The following is a 17881-nucleotide window of genomic DNA, read 5'->3' on the forward strand; positions in this document are numbered from 1 at the left end:
GTCTTGAGAGCCTTCACAATGCGATGTTCTGTCCACAAGGTGTAAAACAATACAGTAAAGGAACAGAATAATATAACCATGTAAAACAACAACAAAAAAATTACCAACCATTACCAAACACTTGCCTTAAGATAACACACTGTGACAGACATGCATGATCCAGAAATAAAAACAAAGTCGATGGATCCATAACTGACTGCTCTTTTCCAGCCCATATTTGTAGGCAATCATATGCTCAATGTACAAGCAAAGGAAAGTAAAAAGAACCCAAAGCCTGCAAGTGTGCCGACAGCTGGAGGAGGAGGAGGAGGAGTGGGAGTGGGAGGAGGAGGCCTGGCTGGGATTATTGGTGAGGCCGAGATTGTTAACGGGTCAAATAATGGACGAGCGAACTTCCCCGTCGGTGGCAGCGCGGAGCCAAACCAGCCACCCGCCGCCCGCCACCTTCACACACTGCCCACACCAACACTACACCACCACCACCAACAACCTCCTCCTCCCACACAGCCCGTTACCAAACCCAAGTTCCAGGTGAGTCCCCGCCGCCTCCACGCCCCGTTTTCTGCAGCTAAAGGGAGGGAAGGAGGGAGAAGCAATAGGAAAGCTGTGATTCATTCTATAGTGAAACCAAATTGTCAAGTCCGTTTTGGCGTTGGCTCCCGCAGGTCCATTTCTCTCCTCTGCTCTGCCACACAGTCCCAAATACCAATTTTTTCCTCTCATATGTTACCTATAGCTTACATATGAGAGAAAGAGATAGGTGTGAGATATACTGTGGCAGAGCAGAGGGAGAAGGACCGATGAAGCTCATCAGACCGGCTCTCATATTTAGAAGACTATAGGTTGTTTAGTTGTCACAAGAGCTGATATTTAGAGAAAGTTTTTTTATATTCCAGATTTGTCATTTGTTACTTGAGTCTAAGGTATATGCAGTTGATAGTTTTAATTAGGTTGTTTAGTTGTTACGAGAGCTGTTATTTAGAGAAAGTTTTTAATATTCCAGATTTGTCATTTTCTTTTTTGTAACTTGAGTTGATAGTTTTAATTAGGTTATGAGGAAGCACACACCTAAATTGCTTGATATGCAAGTCTATGGTATGTGCAATTGATAGTTTTTATTAGGTTATGATGAAGCACACACCTAAATTGCTAGATATCAGGACTTAAAAAACAACTAATCATTATCCATATAGATTTAGGAGGAGGAAGTAAGTTGGGAATAGATTTGGCCAGAGTACAAACTTTTTTTACATCTAAGCCTAACTGTAGACAAATTAACAAAAACATAAGTAAGGAACAGGAAATATACCGGTTAGTACATTTGACGTAAGTGATTAGGTTAGAAGGTGAAGAAGCTGGTATGTAGGGATGAAGCAACACACTCCGCTTGCTGTAGGTAGGTCTGCAGCGATGCCTGTGCGAGCCAACACCCACAGTAAGAATTTGTGTGTGTGTGTGTGTGTGTGTGTGTTCGAGAGAGAGATTAACCCCAAGCAGTGTAGCAGCATTTATTAACCTTCTATTCCAGTGTAGTTTTTCTTTTTTGTTTTGTTTTGGAGTGAGAGGAATGAGGGTGGAATCCTATTTGCTTTGTTTCCTGCCAGCGTGTGTGTGCGTGTGTGTGACTTCCCTCGCCCAATTAAACCTGTGTTAGCCCTCACTAGGAGATTTTTTTTAGTGACTGACCTGTATATATATTAGTGTGTGTGAGTGTGTGTGTGTGTGTTTGATTTTTCCTCACAAAACTAATCTGCTATGTAATTAGTGAATAGTCATCTTAAAAAAAAAAAAATATTAGTCTCCCCTATCCCCCACCTCAACAGGCTCCTTACACACACACACACACACACACACACACACACACACACACACACACACACATAGGTTATAGTGTGTGCTGGTAACCCATTCTGTTTTTATTTTTCCCTTTCCCTTTACTGTATGAAAAAAAAATTGGTGGGAAGTCCTTGAACTAGTGTAATTTCTCCCTTTTCCGTCCTATACTCACACACACACACCAACACACACTCATAGGTTATAGTGTGTGGTTGTAAGCCTTTTCCTATTTATTTTTTCCCTTTCCCTTTACTGTATGAAAAAGAATAGGTGGGAAGTCATAGAAAAAGTGTAATTTCTGCTTTTCTCCACCCCCACACACACACAGTCACACACACACCTCGAGGGAACGCCATTCTAAACTAAGCCATCCTTCTCTCCCCATCACAGAGGCTTCTACCAAGCAACAGTGCCGTGGGAACCATGGGAACATTGGCGCCTCCCAAGCTGGTTCGCCCCCAACCCAAGGTCGTGCCCAACCCCTCGAAGATGTGAGTAGCGCCTTGTAGCATCTGTCTTTGTCTTGTTTTTGTGTTTGTTTTGTTTATCCTGTTTTCCTACGTATTAGTTGTGATATTGTTTGTTTTCTGGGATACTAGACCCTCTGTTTAATGTGTCTGCTGTGATTGGCATGGATTTGGCCTTCACTGGTAGCCTGGTAACATACACTCCCAGGTCTTTCTCTGCCTGTGTGGTGGATAGTGGAGTGTTTCCCATGTGGTATTGGTGTGCTGGATATCCCTCCCAAGGTGCAGGACTTTACTTTTTTCTTCATTGAATTGTAGCAGACAGTTTTTACTCCATTCCTGTAGCTTGGTGATGTCTTCTTGTAGGAATTCCGCAGTCAAGGGGTTAACGCAAGACATGTACCTAAGTAATTCAAGACAACTGGAGGTGTTATTTGAATGAGATTTATTGATTTGGGATTGATACAACTATTTCATTTTATTCTTTTATTAATTTTTCTTACCATTTTTTATTCTTTTCATTTATTTACCATTATTACTCTTGTGTATGTGTGTATGTGAAGGAGTGAAGTTAGCTCAAGGGAATCCGATACGCTAAGTGGAGGGTCTACTCAATACACACTAATACCTTACCTGCCAGTACCGTAAACTCTTAACCCGGCAGCTGCGGGGATCATGTTTCCTAAAGGCCCCTCTAAACGAAAATAATGAGAAAAAATCATCACTCACGCAAACCATTTCATTATATATATCAACGCATTTATGATCAGTTTGTGCATCATCTATTTTGGGGGGGTTATATCATGGCACAAATTTGGCCTGTCGCTGCTACCGGGTTAAGCACACCTGTCTCATTCTGTCTCTCTTTCTCACCATCGACAGCGGGGGCCAGACAACAGCCACCAAGGAGGAGAACGCCGCGCCTGCCTCCTCCATCTCCTACCCCAAACTCATTGAGGTGTGCAAGCAGCGACTTGGGAAGGAGTTTTCCTCGTAAGTGTTCCCTCAAACCCCCAAAAGTTGATTGTCAGGTTAGGAAATACAGTAAATTGATTATGTTTTCCAGTTGAGTATATTTTTGTTCCAGTTGTTTCCAGTGAATATATTTTGTTTTCTAGCTGACTCTTGGACTATGAAATGTATAGATAGTGAATAGATTATGTTTTCCAGTAGGTTGTTGGGTTAGGAAATGTATAGATAGTGAATAGATTATGTTTTCCAGTAGGTTGTTGGGTTAGGAAAAGTGTGCATAGATTGTTTTTCAGTTCTTCTAGTTAGCATGACCAGATAAAAATATCAAAACTAAGCTCTTTAAAGTAAAATGTAAAAGTCTAGATGTTTACCAATAATGTATTTAATGTTTATGAGTTATTTTACAAACTCAGACTCGAAATCGACCTCTTTTGACCTGATTTATTTTGTTGGTTACTGGTATGTTTAAGGTTCATTAATTATTTTCAAACTCAAGCTCTCGAAATCGACCTCTTTTGACCTCTTCTGATTTATTTTGTTGGTTACCGGTTTAATTTAGGTTCATTAGCTATTTTTCAAACAAACCATCTTGCAATTGACCTCTCTTTTGGCCTCTTTGTTTTGTTTTCCTTTGTCGGAGCAGCACTTAGCGGACTTCAGTTGCTTTTTCTTTTGTTTTTTTTTTGCCCTTGCGCTTCCTCCCTTGCTCCCAAAAAAATAAAAGATAAGGTTCATTAGTTATTTTTCAAACACAAACCATCTTGAAATCAACCTCTCTTTTGGTCTAAGTTTGTTTTCCTTTGTCGGAGCAGCACTTAGTGGACTCTTTAGTTGCTCTTTCTTTTGTTTTTTGCCGTTGCACTTCCTCCCTTGCTAAAAATATAAAATAAAAGATAGATAGAAAAAAGGGTAAATCATAATACTCCTCCATCCCCCCATCCTCCCTATGCCTGAAATCACAATACACCTCCTTCCTCCCATCCTCCCCAGGCCTGAAATCTGCACTGCTCTGAGGGAAGTCCGCACCCACAACAACAACAAGAGCCTGATGGAGCTGACCACGGAGAAGATCGTCGAGCGCGTCAAGCAGCAACTCCGCGCACGCAAGGCAGGTTTGGGCGCCCCCTCCGTCGCTCCCTGGGCCGGCCTAACACAGGAACCAGGGAAGAAGACCAGCCCAGAGTGGCAGGGACCGAGGAACGAGGAAGGGGTGAAGGAGGAGTCGTGCTCAATCTGCCTCGAGTCGCTGAACACCGGCCCGACTCTGCCTCTCCAGTGCCTCCACACCTTCCATGAGCGCTGCATCAAGGACTGGCTTCGTAGGCAGTCGAATTGTCCCAACTGTCGGAAGTTTGCCCTGATGACGGATGAGTACCCGACACTCACCCAGAAGTAGGCAGATGCAGGGCCTTGAGGAGAAGCACATGGCCCAGAGCTAAGTTTTCCTATGTTGTGTTGTCATTTGTTTTCCGTGCACTTTAGGGTTTGTGTGGCGGTTCGTGCGCATGGCGACTTTGAAATCATGTCGGGAAATGAGTTTGTACTGCCGTGGAAAGGAGCGATTGTAAAAGTGAAAAATTAACTGCTGCAGGTCAAGTCAAGATCAGGTTATAAGAAAGCTTGTTCATTCTTTCGCTATCTTGTTATTAGTCATTTGAAAAGCATAGATGTTGAAAAAGATACTCCATTGACTATTAACTATGGGAACGTGGCGTGAAGGAGTTCGTTCTTGCACTTTAGCTGAGTTGACATGAACTGTGTGTGCATATGTGTGTGTGAACTGGCAGACAAACCCAATTTCTCGGATGGAATATGCCAGGGTGTATTCCGTGGGAGGAAGCCGTGACTTTTTACTTTGTTTTGCGGGTGGAATTCAGTGTTTAGTTCGTTCTCAGCTGGAATAAAACAAAGTCGTTTATCCCGCAGGAGAAAATGACGCTTGTTGTTGAAATTCTTGCTTGTGTAGTGAGCAATACCTAGCACGTAAGAGTGAGCACCCCCACTGTAAGTTAAGCCCCGCCAGTGTTTCTCCTAAATTAAGCGTCGGTTTTGTGTTCCGCCTTCAGAATTTTACGTTGTGACTTTTTTTTCGCCTTCAAAAATTTGTGTTGCAACTTTATTTATTTTCTATTTTTGTTTCGCCTTCAAAAATTTACATTGCGACTTTATTTTTGATTTTTTCGTTATTATTTATCTTTTCCGCCTTCAAAAATTTACGTTACAACTTTAATTTTTTGGTTTTGCCTTTAAAAATTTACATTGCAACTTTAAATTTTCTTCAATTCTCGCTGTAATTTGTATGACTGCGGAGAATTAGGATTATGGGAAGGACACATAATTCTTTCATTACCTTCATCCTTGTAAAAGACTTGCTTGAAAAATTAAACTATTTGTCACTTTTTTGCACATAAGACGGATTTTGGATCAAGCACGACATTATTTTCACCCTAATCAAATTCATTTCATACAGTTTTATTTTTCCCCCTTTGGTGTTTTGTGTCATGGAAGGTTTGGAAGTGAAACCTTGAAATCATCATCCCTTCATCACCAACCCCACCCAGCTCATTCCCCTGGCTGAAGAATTTTATGGCAGTTTTGTGTGTGTGACATGACTGAGGGCTTGTGGAACTTACTATTACTACTACTACTATTATCATCATCTCAGCAAAAACAAAATATCGCTTATGTCCTCATTCACAAAAAAATCAATTCCCCTTTTTATGAATTCAATTACGTCTTTTTTTTTTATACACTTCATACGACACGGAAGACTTAGTTACCATATCTTCAACCCCGATATGATAAGTCTTGGAAACGGATGATATGTGTGTATGTGGAGTGGGTGAGTGGATGAGTATGAGGGAGTTGTGAAGGTTGTATATGTATCCGGAGTAGAAGTGGACCACATGTATCCTTAGGTATTAGTGGAAAGGGTTGTATGTATGTGTGTGTGTGTTTGGGGTGTATGTATGTATCAGGGAGTTATTCTGCACCTTCCCTTTCTCTCTCTTCCTTTACCTCTTCTTTCGTTCTCTCTCTTCAGGAAGTTGACGAGTGGATGAGTGGATCAAGTATGAGGAAGATGTGGAGAGGAGAAGGTTGTATAAGTGTGGAGTTAGGGAGTGGAGTGTATGTTGTATCAGGGAGTTATGGAGTGGATTGAGTATTAGGAAGTATTGGATATGGTTATGTGTATGGGTGTGTCTGTCTGTGTGTGTGTGTCGAATAAGGAGGAGGAAATGTGTGTTGTGTGAGTGTGTGTGTGTGTGTGTTTAAAGTGTAGGATAAGGAAGAGGAATTGTGGAAATATAGAATAATAAGAAAATGTATTAGTGTATGATTATAATGAAAAGGAAATGTGTATAGGCCTGTGTGTGTGTGTGTGTGTGTGAGTGAGTGAGTGAGTGTGTGTGTGTGTGTGTGAGTGAGTGAGTGAGTGAGTGCATATAAGCATAGGATAAAAAAAGAAGAAATGTGGAAATGTCAGATGAGAAGAAAATGTGTGTAAGTTCAGAATAAGGAATAGGTAATGTGTATGTACGTGCGTTTGTGTGTGTGTGCGCGTGTGTGGCATAGGGTGGAGTTCATAATATAAGCGACGTGCCTTATACCGCTTAGGAAATGTGATCTATTTTTCTATGTACCAACGATGTTCCTTTAATTTTGTATCGCATGCTAGAGGGATAGGAGGAGGAGGAGTCGAGTCCGTTCCGGCGACTGACGTAAAGGAATAGCAACCCTTTGTGGCAAGAGCTTCATTCATTTACCTTATTTTGGTTTGCTTTTCTGTTTCTTCATTTTCTTTTCCTTTACCTTCAATTACCTTTCCTTTCCTTTAACTTTCTCTCCTGTCAGTTCTTCCCTTCATTTATCTTCCTTTAGTTTGCCTTTCTTTTTCTTCCTTTTTTATTTTATTTTACCTTCATTTATCGTCAATTAGCGACTTTCCTTTCTTTTAACTTTATCTCTCTCTCCCTTCAATTCTTCCCTTCCCTACCTTTCCTTTACCTTTCCTTTACCATCCTTTCCTTTACCTTCTTCCCCTACCCTGCTTTCTCTCTCTTTCTTCACTTTCAAACTTCCCTTTACCTTCCCTTCCCTTTCCCTTTCCCTTCCCCTTCCCTTTCCTTTACCTTTCCTTTACCTTCTTCCCCTACCCTGCTTTCTCTCTCTCTCTTCACTTTCAAACTTCCCTTCCCTTCCCTTTCCCTTTCCCTTTCCCTTCCCTTTCCCTTTTCCTTGCTCTCTCTACCCTCTAACCTTCATATATACAAGTGGCAGCTGAATCATCATATTTTTCAACTATTCCTTTAGACTATCATTGAAGTGTTGCTGTAAATAAAAGCATAGTCAATAGGTTAACGGGACAGCTCATTAATTCTTTTGTTATGTTGTTATCTGCCATTTATGAAGCATTGATGGTGAAAAAAGATACTCCATTGTCTGTATTAAACTATGGGAAGCTATTGGAAAAATATACTTAAGGAAAACGTGGTATATAGGAGCTAAGTCAAGAAAGGGTTAAAGGGAAACTCATTTATTCTTTCCTTATGTTGCTATCTGTCATTTAAGAAGTATTGATGGTGAAAAAAGATATCCCATTGTCTGTATTAAACTGTGGGAAGCTATTGGAAAAATATACTTAAGGAAAACATGGTATATAGGAGCTGAGTCAAGAAAGGGTTAAAGGGAAACTCATTTATTCTTTCCTTGTGTTGTTATCTGTCATTTAAGAAGTATTGATGGTGAAAAAAGATATCTCATTGTCTGTATTAAACTATGGAAAACGTTGTACATAGGAGCGGTCAAGATAGAGTTAACAGGAAAATTCATTAATCCTTTCGTTATGTTATTTGAGGAGTATCGGTATTGAAAAGATACTCCATTGTCTGTATTAAACTATGGAAACCGTGGTGTCATGGAGTCTAAAGGAACGGTTATACTAGGAAGCTGCTGTTGCCCCATAGAGAGAATGCTTCCTTTTGGTCAGTCTCTGGAGTGGCGTGGAGTACTAGTATTAAGGCATTGGTTATAGTACCGTTTTTCATTGCTCTACTGTACCGCTGAAACAGTAAACTATGTGGGTCATGATTGTGTGTGTTTTATTGTCCAAGGGAGAGAGAGAGGAGGAGAGGGAGGAAGAGTAAGAGAGGGAGAGAAAGAGAGAGGGAGTGTAAGAGAGAGAGAGAGAGAGAGGATGAGGGTGAGAGAGAGGGAGGGGTGGATTTGAATGAGTGAGTTGTAAGAGAGAAAAAAAAAAGTGAATGAAGAGAGAGGGTAAGAAAAGGATTAAATTGAGAAAAAAAAGTGAATGAATATGACAGAAAAAGAAAGAAAATAAAAATAATATGGATTGGATAAGAAATGGTTAGAAAAAAAGCATGATTAGAGAGAGAAAAAGAATGAATGAATGAAAAAATGAGTGAAAATGAAAAATGAAAGGACTGGAATGGGATGAGAAATGTTAAAAGACTTGAAAGAGAGAGAGAGAGAGAGACACAGACAGACAGACACGTTTGCATGACTACTGCACCAAACACTTCCAGCAGTTCCCAGCAAGTCACCCAGACAGACAGACACTTCCCTTTCTGCTGCCAAACTGTGAGTACCAACCGTGTCATTCCCTTGCTTTCGTTACACCTTGAGAGATAGGTAAAAGGAAACTGTTGGTAGGAGAAACATTACAACCCATAGATAGAACATGGTAGAGAGTCTTCATTCGATATACAATTAGAAGGAAGATGAAGATTGACAGGTTAGTGAAAAATAGGTCAGATAAGAACATTGCAAAGACTTATACAGATATTACAACCCATAGATAGGTAGATAAATGTTAAGTTAGAATAGAACATTGTACAGACTCTTCATTAGATATACAATTAGAAGGAAGATAAAGATTGACAGGTTAGTGAAAAATAGGTCACATTAGAACATTGCCAAGACTTATACAGACATACAATCCATACATAGGTAGTTTAAAGTTATAATAGAACATAGAGATTCTTCATTCGATATACAATGAGAAGGAAGATAAAGAATGACAGCTGGATGAAAAATAAGTCAGATTAGAGATTGCAAAGACTTAGACATACAAATAGGAATGAGATAGACAAATAAAGGGGTTAAAAGTTGTCACATTAGGAAGCAAATAGAAATAGGAGTAATAGAAAGAAATAGAATACACCACATAGCAATAAGATAAATATTTTTGACTTATACATAGGCAGTTAAAAGTTGTCAAAATCGAACATTGCAAAGACTTTTAATTGGATATATGAATAGAAAAATAGAAATGAGATAATAAGTTACAAAGAAAATAATTACAGTTTAGTATAGTTGCTTAAAGGGTATGTCAACTTAGAACATATAAACAGTAGTAAGAAACCATTGATAGAGAAGTAATTAAAACCTATTCTATGACTGGTTATTAAGAGTTAAGTAAGTTAGGATAATGTTGAGATTCTTCGTTAGATGTAGAAATGCAGATAAGGGAAATTGTTGAAAGGGAAAGAATTACATAGCAGGTGTGTGTGTATGTGTGTGTGTGTGTGTGTGTGTGCTATTCCTGTACACCGTGTATGTATTGATTAAGGGAACGGGCGCCTCTCTGCTTAGCAACAAACACACACACACACACACACACACACACATACATACATCTTCACTACTCTCCATGATATCAAATTTATACATGTACTGATCGCGTATCGGTTTGAATTCTTCCGGACAGAGATATGGAGGCGATGGAGAAGATTGGAAGAAGAAGAAGAGGAGGAGAGGAAGGCAAGGAGGAGGAGTCTTTGGAGGAGGGGAACAGGACGCCGCTTCTGTCTCCTGGTAAGCGTCTTGTTGGGTTATTTTTTGTCTATCTGTTTTTATTCAATATTAGATTATTTTTTGTGTGGAGGTTCATGAGCGTGTGTGTGTGTGTGTGTGCGTGTGTGTGTGTGTTTCTTAGATCCTCAACTTTGGCGATTTTCTCTTTTATTCTATTATGTATTTTTTATTATTTATTTCGTACTTGTATTTTTTTTTTTTTCGTTCATTACCGGAGTTTTATTTTATGTTTAATTAGTAGACTCATTTTAATTTCACTGTTTTCGGAGCCATTTTTTAATATTTTGCGCACCTTTTCGTTTCGCCAAGTCAACCTGAACAGCCTAACTAAAATTCTGCGCCTTTCGTTGCCGTGTCCCAGGCGGCGGTGCGGTGCGGCGGCGGCGGCGAGCCTTGGGGCCGCGCTACAAGCCAACGGACTGGGACGAGTCGCTCCCCTACGGCGGCAAGGTGTTTCTGGCGCGGCGGAAGTTACCTGACACCTGGCCCTGCGTGGCGCTACAGGTGATGACGACGATGAGGATGATAACACTGATGCTGGTGATGAAGAGATAGAAATGTTAACTATATGAAGAAATGATACTAATATTAACGAGAACCGAAGTTATGGCCAAAAATATGACGTTTTGTGCGACCTTGACCCTTGACCTTTGACATCAGGCCATGCAAGGTGCATCATATGGAAGCATTTGTTTCGAAATTTGAAGAAATTATATTTTTTGGAAACTGACCTTGGGCGAACTTTTCGAAGTCAAGGTCAAAGGTCAAGGTCAAGGCCATGCAAGGTGCGTCTTTCCATGAGCTAAAATATGAACCAAGTCTGAAGTCGCTACGATGAAGAGAGCCGAAGTTATGACCAATCTGACGTTTTGTGCGACCTTGACCTTGACCTTTGACCTTTGACATTAAAAAAAAAAATGGGTTCTATTCTGGTTGGACACGAAGCTTCCCTGAAGAATTGGTTGAGATATCCGCAAAATTATGTACAGGAGACTGCTCACGAACAAACAAACAAATAAATAAACATACCGACCGGACCGAAAGTATAACACCCTCTAACTTCGTTTACGGAGGTAATAAAAATAGTGTTATGTGTACGTGTGTGTGAATGTAAGTCCTTATCACGCCACCTGTCTCGCCTTCCTGCAGGTGCTGGTGGTGGCGGCGGGGCTGGGCCTGGTGTACTACGCGTGGTTCCACTCCGACCACATGCACTTCCACTTGACGAAGGCCTACGCGCACCTCGGCCACAGGGAAGCTCAGGCCACCGTGGGACACAAGCTGCTGCACGGTGAGGGGGGCGGGGGGGCTGTTGTGGATGTCAGGGGGGTTGAGGGTTCGGTTCGGGTTTGTTTTGGGGATTCGCTGCTTTGTTTTAGTGATTTCTTTGTTTGTTTTTGTCATTTATTGTTTTTGTTTTTGTTTTGTTTTTGTTTTTCTTTTGTATTGGGATGTTTATTTTGAGTTTTGTGCTGTTATTGAATTTAAGATAGCTCTGTTTGATGATTCTAAAAGCATATATTCATGTTTTTTTTCTTTCTTCCTTCCCTTCCTCCTCTCTCCTTCCTTCTCCTCATTTTAATTTTCCTTCTCCTCCTCTCCCCTCTTTCCTCCTCCTCCTCCTCCTCCTCCTCCCTTTCTTTCTCCTATTCCCCTCCCTCTCTTTTATTCTATTCACCTTCCTCCTCTTCTCTATCTCCTGCACCTCCCATTTTCTCTCCTATTACGCTTTCCTTCTCTCTTCTCTTCCCTCCAACCCCCCCTTTATCTCCCCTCTCTTTCCCTCCTCCTCCCCCTCGTCCACGCTCTCCTTCCCTCCTTCCCTTTATCTCTCCTTCTCCTCAGTTTCCTTCTCCCTTTCTCTCCTTATCTTTCTTTCCTCTTTCCTCCAACCCCATTTATCTCTCCTCTCTTTCCCCTCCTCCTCTTCGTCAACGCTCTCACCCCTACCTCCCTCCTTCCTTAACCTCTCCTCCTCCTCCTCCTCCTCCTCCTCCCCACTTTCCCTCTTATCTCTCTAATTACTCTTTTCTTCTCTCTTCTCTTTCCTCCAACCCCCTTCCTCCCTCCTCCTCCCTCTCGTTCCCTCTCTCTCTCTCTCCTACTTCCTTCCTTCCTTTACCTCTCCTCCTCCTCCTCCTCCTCCTCCTCCTCCTCCTCCCCCTCCACTCACCAGGCAAGGGAGTTGAGCAGAACCACACGGCGGCAATGGAGTGGTTCGGGCTGGCCGCTAAACAAGGTCATCCTCAAGCCTCCTACAACCTGGCCGTGGGTCATCTCCAGGGGCACACGACGCAGCTCAGGCCGGGGTAAGAGAGAAAGAGAGAGAGAGAGGGGGGGGGGGGTTAAGTGATAAATGATAATGATAGTAAGTCTTCATTCAACCTCTTTCTCTATCTCTTTTTATTAGTCTCTCCTTTTATCTTTTCTTTATTCTTTTTTCTTTGTTTTCCTTCATTTCTTCATTCTGTCCGTCTTTTTCTTTTTTTTCTTGGTTGTTTTCCTTCCCTCGTTTCACCCTCTCTCCCATCATTGCTTTCCCTCCCACCCACACCTCTCCTTCCCATCACCTCCCATAACACCCTCCTTCCCTTCTCCCCTTCTCCCAGCGAGGCCCATCAATTGATCCGCCATGCAGCCATCCACGGCGTACCAGAGGCGGCCGAAGTGATGGACCGGGTCTGTTCACGCGGCTACTGTGACGAGTAAGCCCTGCAGTCTCCCCTTCAGTGGCTCCGTTTTCTGTGGTGGTGGTAGTAGTAGTAGTAGTAGTAGTTGTAGTAGTAGTGGTGGTGGTGGTGGTATTGTTATTGTTTGTGTAGTTTTGTATGGTTGTATAATTTTGGTTGTAATAGTAGTAGTAGTAGTAGTAGTAGTAGTAGTAGTAGTAGTAGTAGTAGTAATAATAATAGTAATAATAATAGTAGACTTGTTAATATTTTCACTTATGTTCGTTATTTTAATTTTTATCAATAATTCGTGTTTTTTTTTAATCTTTTTATTTCTTCATTTATTTTATTTCTTCTGTGTATATTTATTTTATTATTATTATTATTATTTATTTGTTTGTTTACCTGTTCACCTTGTTACCAATTACCTGATGAAAGCTTGGGAGTGAACACAGACACACACACACACACACACACACACACACACACACACAAACACACACACACACACAACGCATCCACCGTGTAACTAACCACAACACACACACACACACAAACACGCACACGTTACCTTGGGTCCATTCATGTCTTCTCTCCCTTCCCTCCCTTTCTCCCTCCTCCTCCTCCTCCTCTTTATCCCTTTCAGTTCCATTTTTTCCTGGACTTTCCCTCAATTTTCCTGTTTCCCTCCTTCCTATCTCATTCTCTCTCTCTCTCTCTCTCTCTCTCTCTCTCTCTCTCTCTCTCTCTCTCTCTCTCTCTCTCTCTCTCTCTCTCTCTCTCTCTCTCTCTCTCTCTCTCTCTCTCTCTCTCTCTCTCATATTTCCTCTTCTTCCTTCCTTTCTTCGTCTCTTCATCTTTCCCCTTTCTCTCCCTCTCCCTCTCTCCCTCTTTTTGTTTGTTTGTTTGTTTTGTTTCCTTATCGCTAGGGAAGTGTATTCACCTTTTTTTGTCTCGATTAGAAAAAAAGAAATAAGAACAGTTCATGACAAAGCTATTAGTAACGTTCGTGCGTTCGTGAAAGATTGTGAAGGTGAATAAATAAAATAAATAAATAGAGAGGGAGTTTATTGTGTGTGTGTGTGTGTGTGTGTGTGTGTGTGTGTGTGTGTGTGTGTGTTTTACCACCCCGAGGCAAGAGGGAAAGCGAATAAGCCTGAGTGTGTTCGTGAGTTCGTGAAGGATCATTGAAGTGAATAAATAAAAATAGAAATAAAGACAGGGAGTTTAGAGAGAGAGAGAGAGAGAGAGAGAGAGAGAGAGAGAGAGGTAATTATATGACAACACGAATTGAAGGAAAAAGAAGAAAAAAACGGAGGAAAGAGGAAAATCACTTACGAATTAGGGAAAAAATATATATTAAAAAAAACTCGTTCCTCACTAGCTTTATTGACTACAGAAAACTAGAAAAAAATAGGCTTTGTGTTACTCCCTAAAACGTGACATATAAAAAGTAATAAATAGTAAACATCCACCTCTTTGGATTCTTTTTAGGAGCAGCGAGTAGCGGGCTTTTTTTTATTATTGTTTCCTTTTTTGTGCCCTTGAGCTGTCTCCTTTGTTGTAAAAAAAAAAAAAAAATGGTACATAATATTACACAACAAAAAATAAATTAGAAGTGACAATTCCTTCAGCAAAAAAACAGAAAAACAAAAATAACTAACTAGAAAAAAACTATAGGCTTTGTGAAACTCTCTATAATGTGACATATATAAAAAGTAATAAATGGTAAACAGTAGTAGATATAATATTACTAAACAAAAAAATAGATTCGAAGTGACATTACCTACAGCAAAAAAAGCAAATTACTAACAACTAACTAATAATTAACTAGAAAAAATATAGGCTTTGTGAAGTTCCCTATAACGTAGTAAATTGTAAACAGTTGTCGAGATAATATATACCTACAGCAATATCAAATAACTAACTTGAAATATTATAGGCTTTGTGAAGTTCCCTATCAAGTGACGTATATAAAAAAGTAGTAAATTGTAAACAGTTGTCGAGATAATATATACCTACAGCAATATCAAATAACTAACAACTAACTAATAACTAACTTGAAATATTATAGGCTTTGTGAAGTTCCCTTTAACGTGACCTATATAAAAAAGTAGTAGACATAATATCAAAAAAAAAAAAAAAAATAGCAGTGACATTACTTAGAGCAAAAAAACAAATAACCAATAAATTAAGATATATCGATAGGTAAATATTTAGTGGTAATATTACTGATAAATTGAAATATATTGATAGGTATATTTAGTGGTAATATTACTGATAAATTGAAATATATTGATAGGTATATTTAGTGGTAATATTACTAACAAATTGAAATATATCGATGGGTAAATATTTAGTGGTAATATTACTGATAAATTAAAATATATTGATAGGTATATTTAGTGGTAATATTACTAACAAATTGAAATATATCGATGGGTAAATATTTAGTGGTAATATTACTGACAAATTGAAATATATTGATTGGTATATTTAGTGGTAATATTACTGACAAATTGAAATATATTGATAGGTAAATATTCAGTGCTAGTATTACTTATAAACTGAAATATATTGATGGGTAAATATTTAATTGTAATATTGCTAACTCCTGCATCGATTCCACCCTTGATAATGCAGTTGAACAAATAATACAAGCACTTATAAATTCACAAATACATTAATAAGTAAATAATTAAATATATCGTTACAAAAATCACGTTGACAAGTTATTTTTTGTGGTTCTCTTCGTACGAACTTCCCGGCTTACATTATATTCATTCAGTTATTTTTTTACTGTTTTTTTCTATGTTTCTGGTCTTCGTACAAAAATAGCAACCGGCTCAGCACTCAGCAGGCCCGGACCGCTGACTAACGCTGATGTCACCTGCTGCGGGGGCTGACTGACTTGCTGACTCGTGGCTTCTGGTTGCTGAGTCCCTTCCTGTGGGTGCTGAGTCGGTTCTGAGGGCTGACTGACTTGCTGACTTATGATTTCTTCCTGCTGAGTTCCTTCCTGTGGGTGCTGAGTCGGTTCTGAGGGCTGACTGACTTGCTGACTTGTGATTTCTTCCTGCTGAGTTCCTTCCTGTGGGTGCCGAGTCGTTTCCGAGGGCTGACTGACTTGCTGACTTGTGATTTCTTCCTGCTGAGTTCCTTCCTGTGGGTGCTGAGTCGTTTCCGAGGGCTGACTGACTTGCTGACTCGTGATTTCTGGTTGCTGAGTCCCTTCCTGTGGGTGCTGAGTCGTTTCCGAGGGCTGACTGACTTGCTGACTCGTGATTTCTGGTTGCTGAGTCCCTTCCTGTGGGTGCTGAGTCGGTTCTGAGGGCTGACTGACTTGCTGACTTGTGATTTCTGGGTCCTGAGTCGTTCCTGATTGCTGACTCGTAACCTGAGACTGCTGACTTCCTTCCTGACTAACACCTGGTGAGTGCTGACCATTCCCCTGACTCAGCAACGCTCTCCCATCACCCACGCTGAGTACAGAGACACCCTGACCCACATTGCTGAGTTCTTGCGGCATTCCAGTGGGCCCGAAGAGTCTGATGCACTCCGCGGTGGGTTCCGAGGCGCGTTGCTGCACTCCGCACGCAGTCTCGCACTCGCTTAAAGTACGGAAGCGGTTGTCGTTGCCTCTGCAGCCGCCGTAGACGAAGCAGTCGCAGGCGCCGAGGATTGGGTCGTAGAAATAGGTCGGAAGGAGGGCCCGACAAATGCCCTTTTTAGGAGGAAGAAGGCATTTAGGAGGAAGGGAAGAGGAGGAGGAGGAGGAGGAGGATGAAGAAGACGAAGAAGAAGAGGTGGTGGAGGAGAAAGAGGTGGAAGACGAGGAGGAGGTTGGGGTAGATGGGAAAGAGGAAGAGGAGGGAGAAGACGAAGAAGAAGAGGAGGAGGCAGTCGTGGTATTATTTGGGATAGTGTTGGGTCCTCCTCCTCCTCCTACTCCTCTTCCTCCTCCTTCTGTTATTATTGCCCTCCCTTCCTTCTCTCCTCCTCCTCCTCTTCCTCCTTCTGTGGTCGCTTTTCCCTCATTATCTCCTTCTCCTTGTCCTCCTTCTTCTGTTGTTTCTATTCCTCCCTTTGCTTCTTCTCTTTCTCCTTCTCCCTCTTCTTCTATCGCTTGTGGTTTCTCTGTCTCCGTTCCTTCAATTTCTTTCTCTTCTCCTTCTGTTTGTGTTATTCCTTCTTCCTCTCCTCCTTCTTCTGTTTCTTCCTGTTTCTCTATTCCTCCTCCTCCTCCTCTTCCTTCTTCTGTTTCTTCCTGTTTCCCTATTCCTCCCTCTCCTCCTTCAATTTCTTCTCCTCCCTCAGTTCTTCCTCCTCCTCCTCCTCCTGCTCTTCCTTCACTTTCCTCTTCTTCCACTCCTCCTCCTCCTCTTCCTCCGACAGCCGCGGTCATGATCGCTGTCACCACACACGACAGGATCAAGACTTGTATGATACGTGTTCCCGCCATTGTCTGTCTTTAAGTTCGTGTTAGTATATATATTTTTTTTTTCTTTGTTTTCTCTTTTGTTTTCGTTTTTTGTCTTCTTTTCTTTCTCTTCTGCTTTGTCTTCTTGCACTCTGTTTTGTTTTCTCTTCGGTTAACTTTCTTTTTATTTCAGTTTTTTTTCACTTCTATTTCAATTTCTTTCTCTTCCTCTTTTTTTCAGTTTTTTCTCCTCTTTCTTCGTTCCTTTCTCTCCTCTTCTTCGTTTTCTTCCTCTTCCTCTTCCTCTTCTTTCTCCTCTTTCCTCTTTAGCAAAACAATATTTCTTCTCGTTCCTCTATCTCCTCTTATTCAGGTTCGCTCTTCTCTTCCTCCTCCTCCTCTTCTTCCTCTTCCTCTTCTTTCTCCTCTTTCCTCTTAAGCCAATCTCTTCTCACTCTCTTCAAAATCTTCCACACTTTATTTCCTTTTCTTAATCTCCTTCAGTGAATTGAACTTGTCTGTGTTTCTGTGGCTCCGTGTCTGTCTGTGGGCGCTGTGTCACGCCTCCACAGACACCCTTAGCACCGGACACAGACAGAGATAGAGAGATAGAGAGAGAGAGAGGTGTTGAGTCTGTGCACACTTCAAAGTCTCTCTCGTAACTGATGGTGAGCGTGAAG

General features: G+C 41.0%; 3 protein-coding genes across 4 annotated transcripts in view; 2 read left to right on the plus strand and 1 right to left on the minus strand.

The window, feature by feature from the left end:
* The window catches only part of LOC126992983 (uncharacterized), a 48693-nt gene extending 40859 nt beyond the window's left edge, over positions 1-7834 (plus strand). Inside the window, 4 exon segments of the mRNA XM_050851808.1 lie at positions 211-531; positions 2227-2327; positions 3186-3296; positions 4266-7834. Coding sequence (XP_050707765.1) covers positions 211-531; positions 2227-2327; positions 3186-3296; positions 4266-4671 — 939 coding nt within the window. The 3' untranslated portion in view covers positions 4672-7834.
* Positions 7835-8589: 755 nt separating this feature from the next.
* Positions 8590-14694, plus strand: LOC126992981 (uncharacterized). Its single transcript, XM_050851807.1, has 6 exons — positions 8590-8876; positions 10006-10112; positions 10474-10616; positions 11262-11403; positions 12289-12421; positions 12722-14694. Exons 2-6 carry the CDS (start codon positions 10010-10012, stop codon positions 12819-12821), a joined length of 621 nt encoding a protein of 206 aa, XP_050707764.1. The 5' UTR covers positions 8590-8876; positions 10006-10009; the 3' UTR covers positions 12822-14694.
* Positions 14155-17881, minus strand: LOC126992980 (activating signal cointegrator 1 complex subunit 2 homolog). Of its 2 annotated transcripts, none has more exons than XM_050851806.1 (2): positions 14800-17881; positions 14155-14567 (listed from the first exon to the last, which is right to left on the minus strand). In XM_050851806.1, the coding sequence occupies exon 1, from the start codon at positions 17241-17243 to the stop codon at positions 15591-15593; it is 1653 nt and encodes a 550-aa protein (XP_050707763.1). In that variant the 5' UTR covers positions 17244-17881; the 3' UTR covers positions 14155-14567; positions 14800-15590. The 2 variants fall into 2 exon arrangements, with proteins under 2 accessions (XP_050707763.1, XP_050707762.1); XM_050851805.1 differs by having other exon boundaries at positions 14155-14685.

Source organism: Eriocheir sinensis, unplaced genomic scaffold (assembly GCF_024679095.1).
Source record: "Eriocheir sinensis breed Jianghai 21 unplaced genomic scaffold, ASM2467909v1 Scaffold535, whole genome shotgun sequence".
NCBI lineage: Eukaryota > Metazoa > Arthropoda > Malacostraca > Decapoda > Varunidae > Eriocheir > Eriocheir sinensis.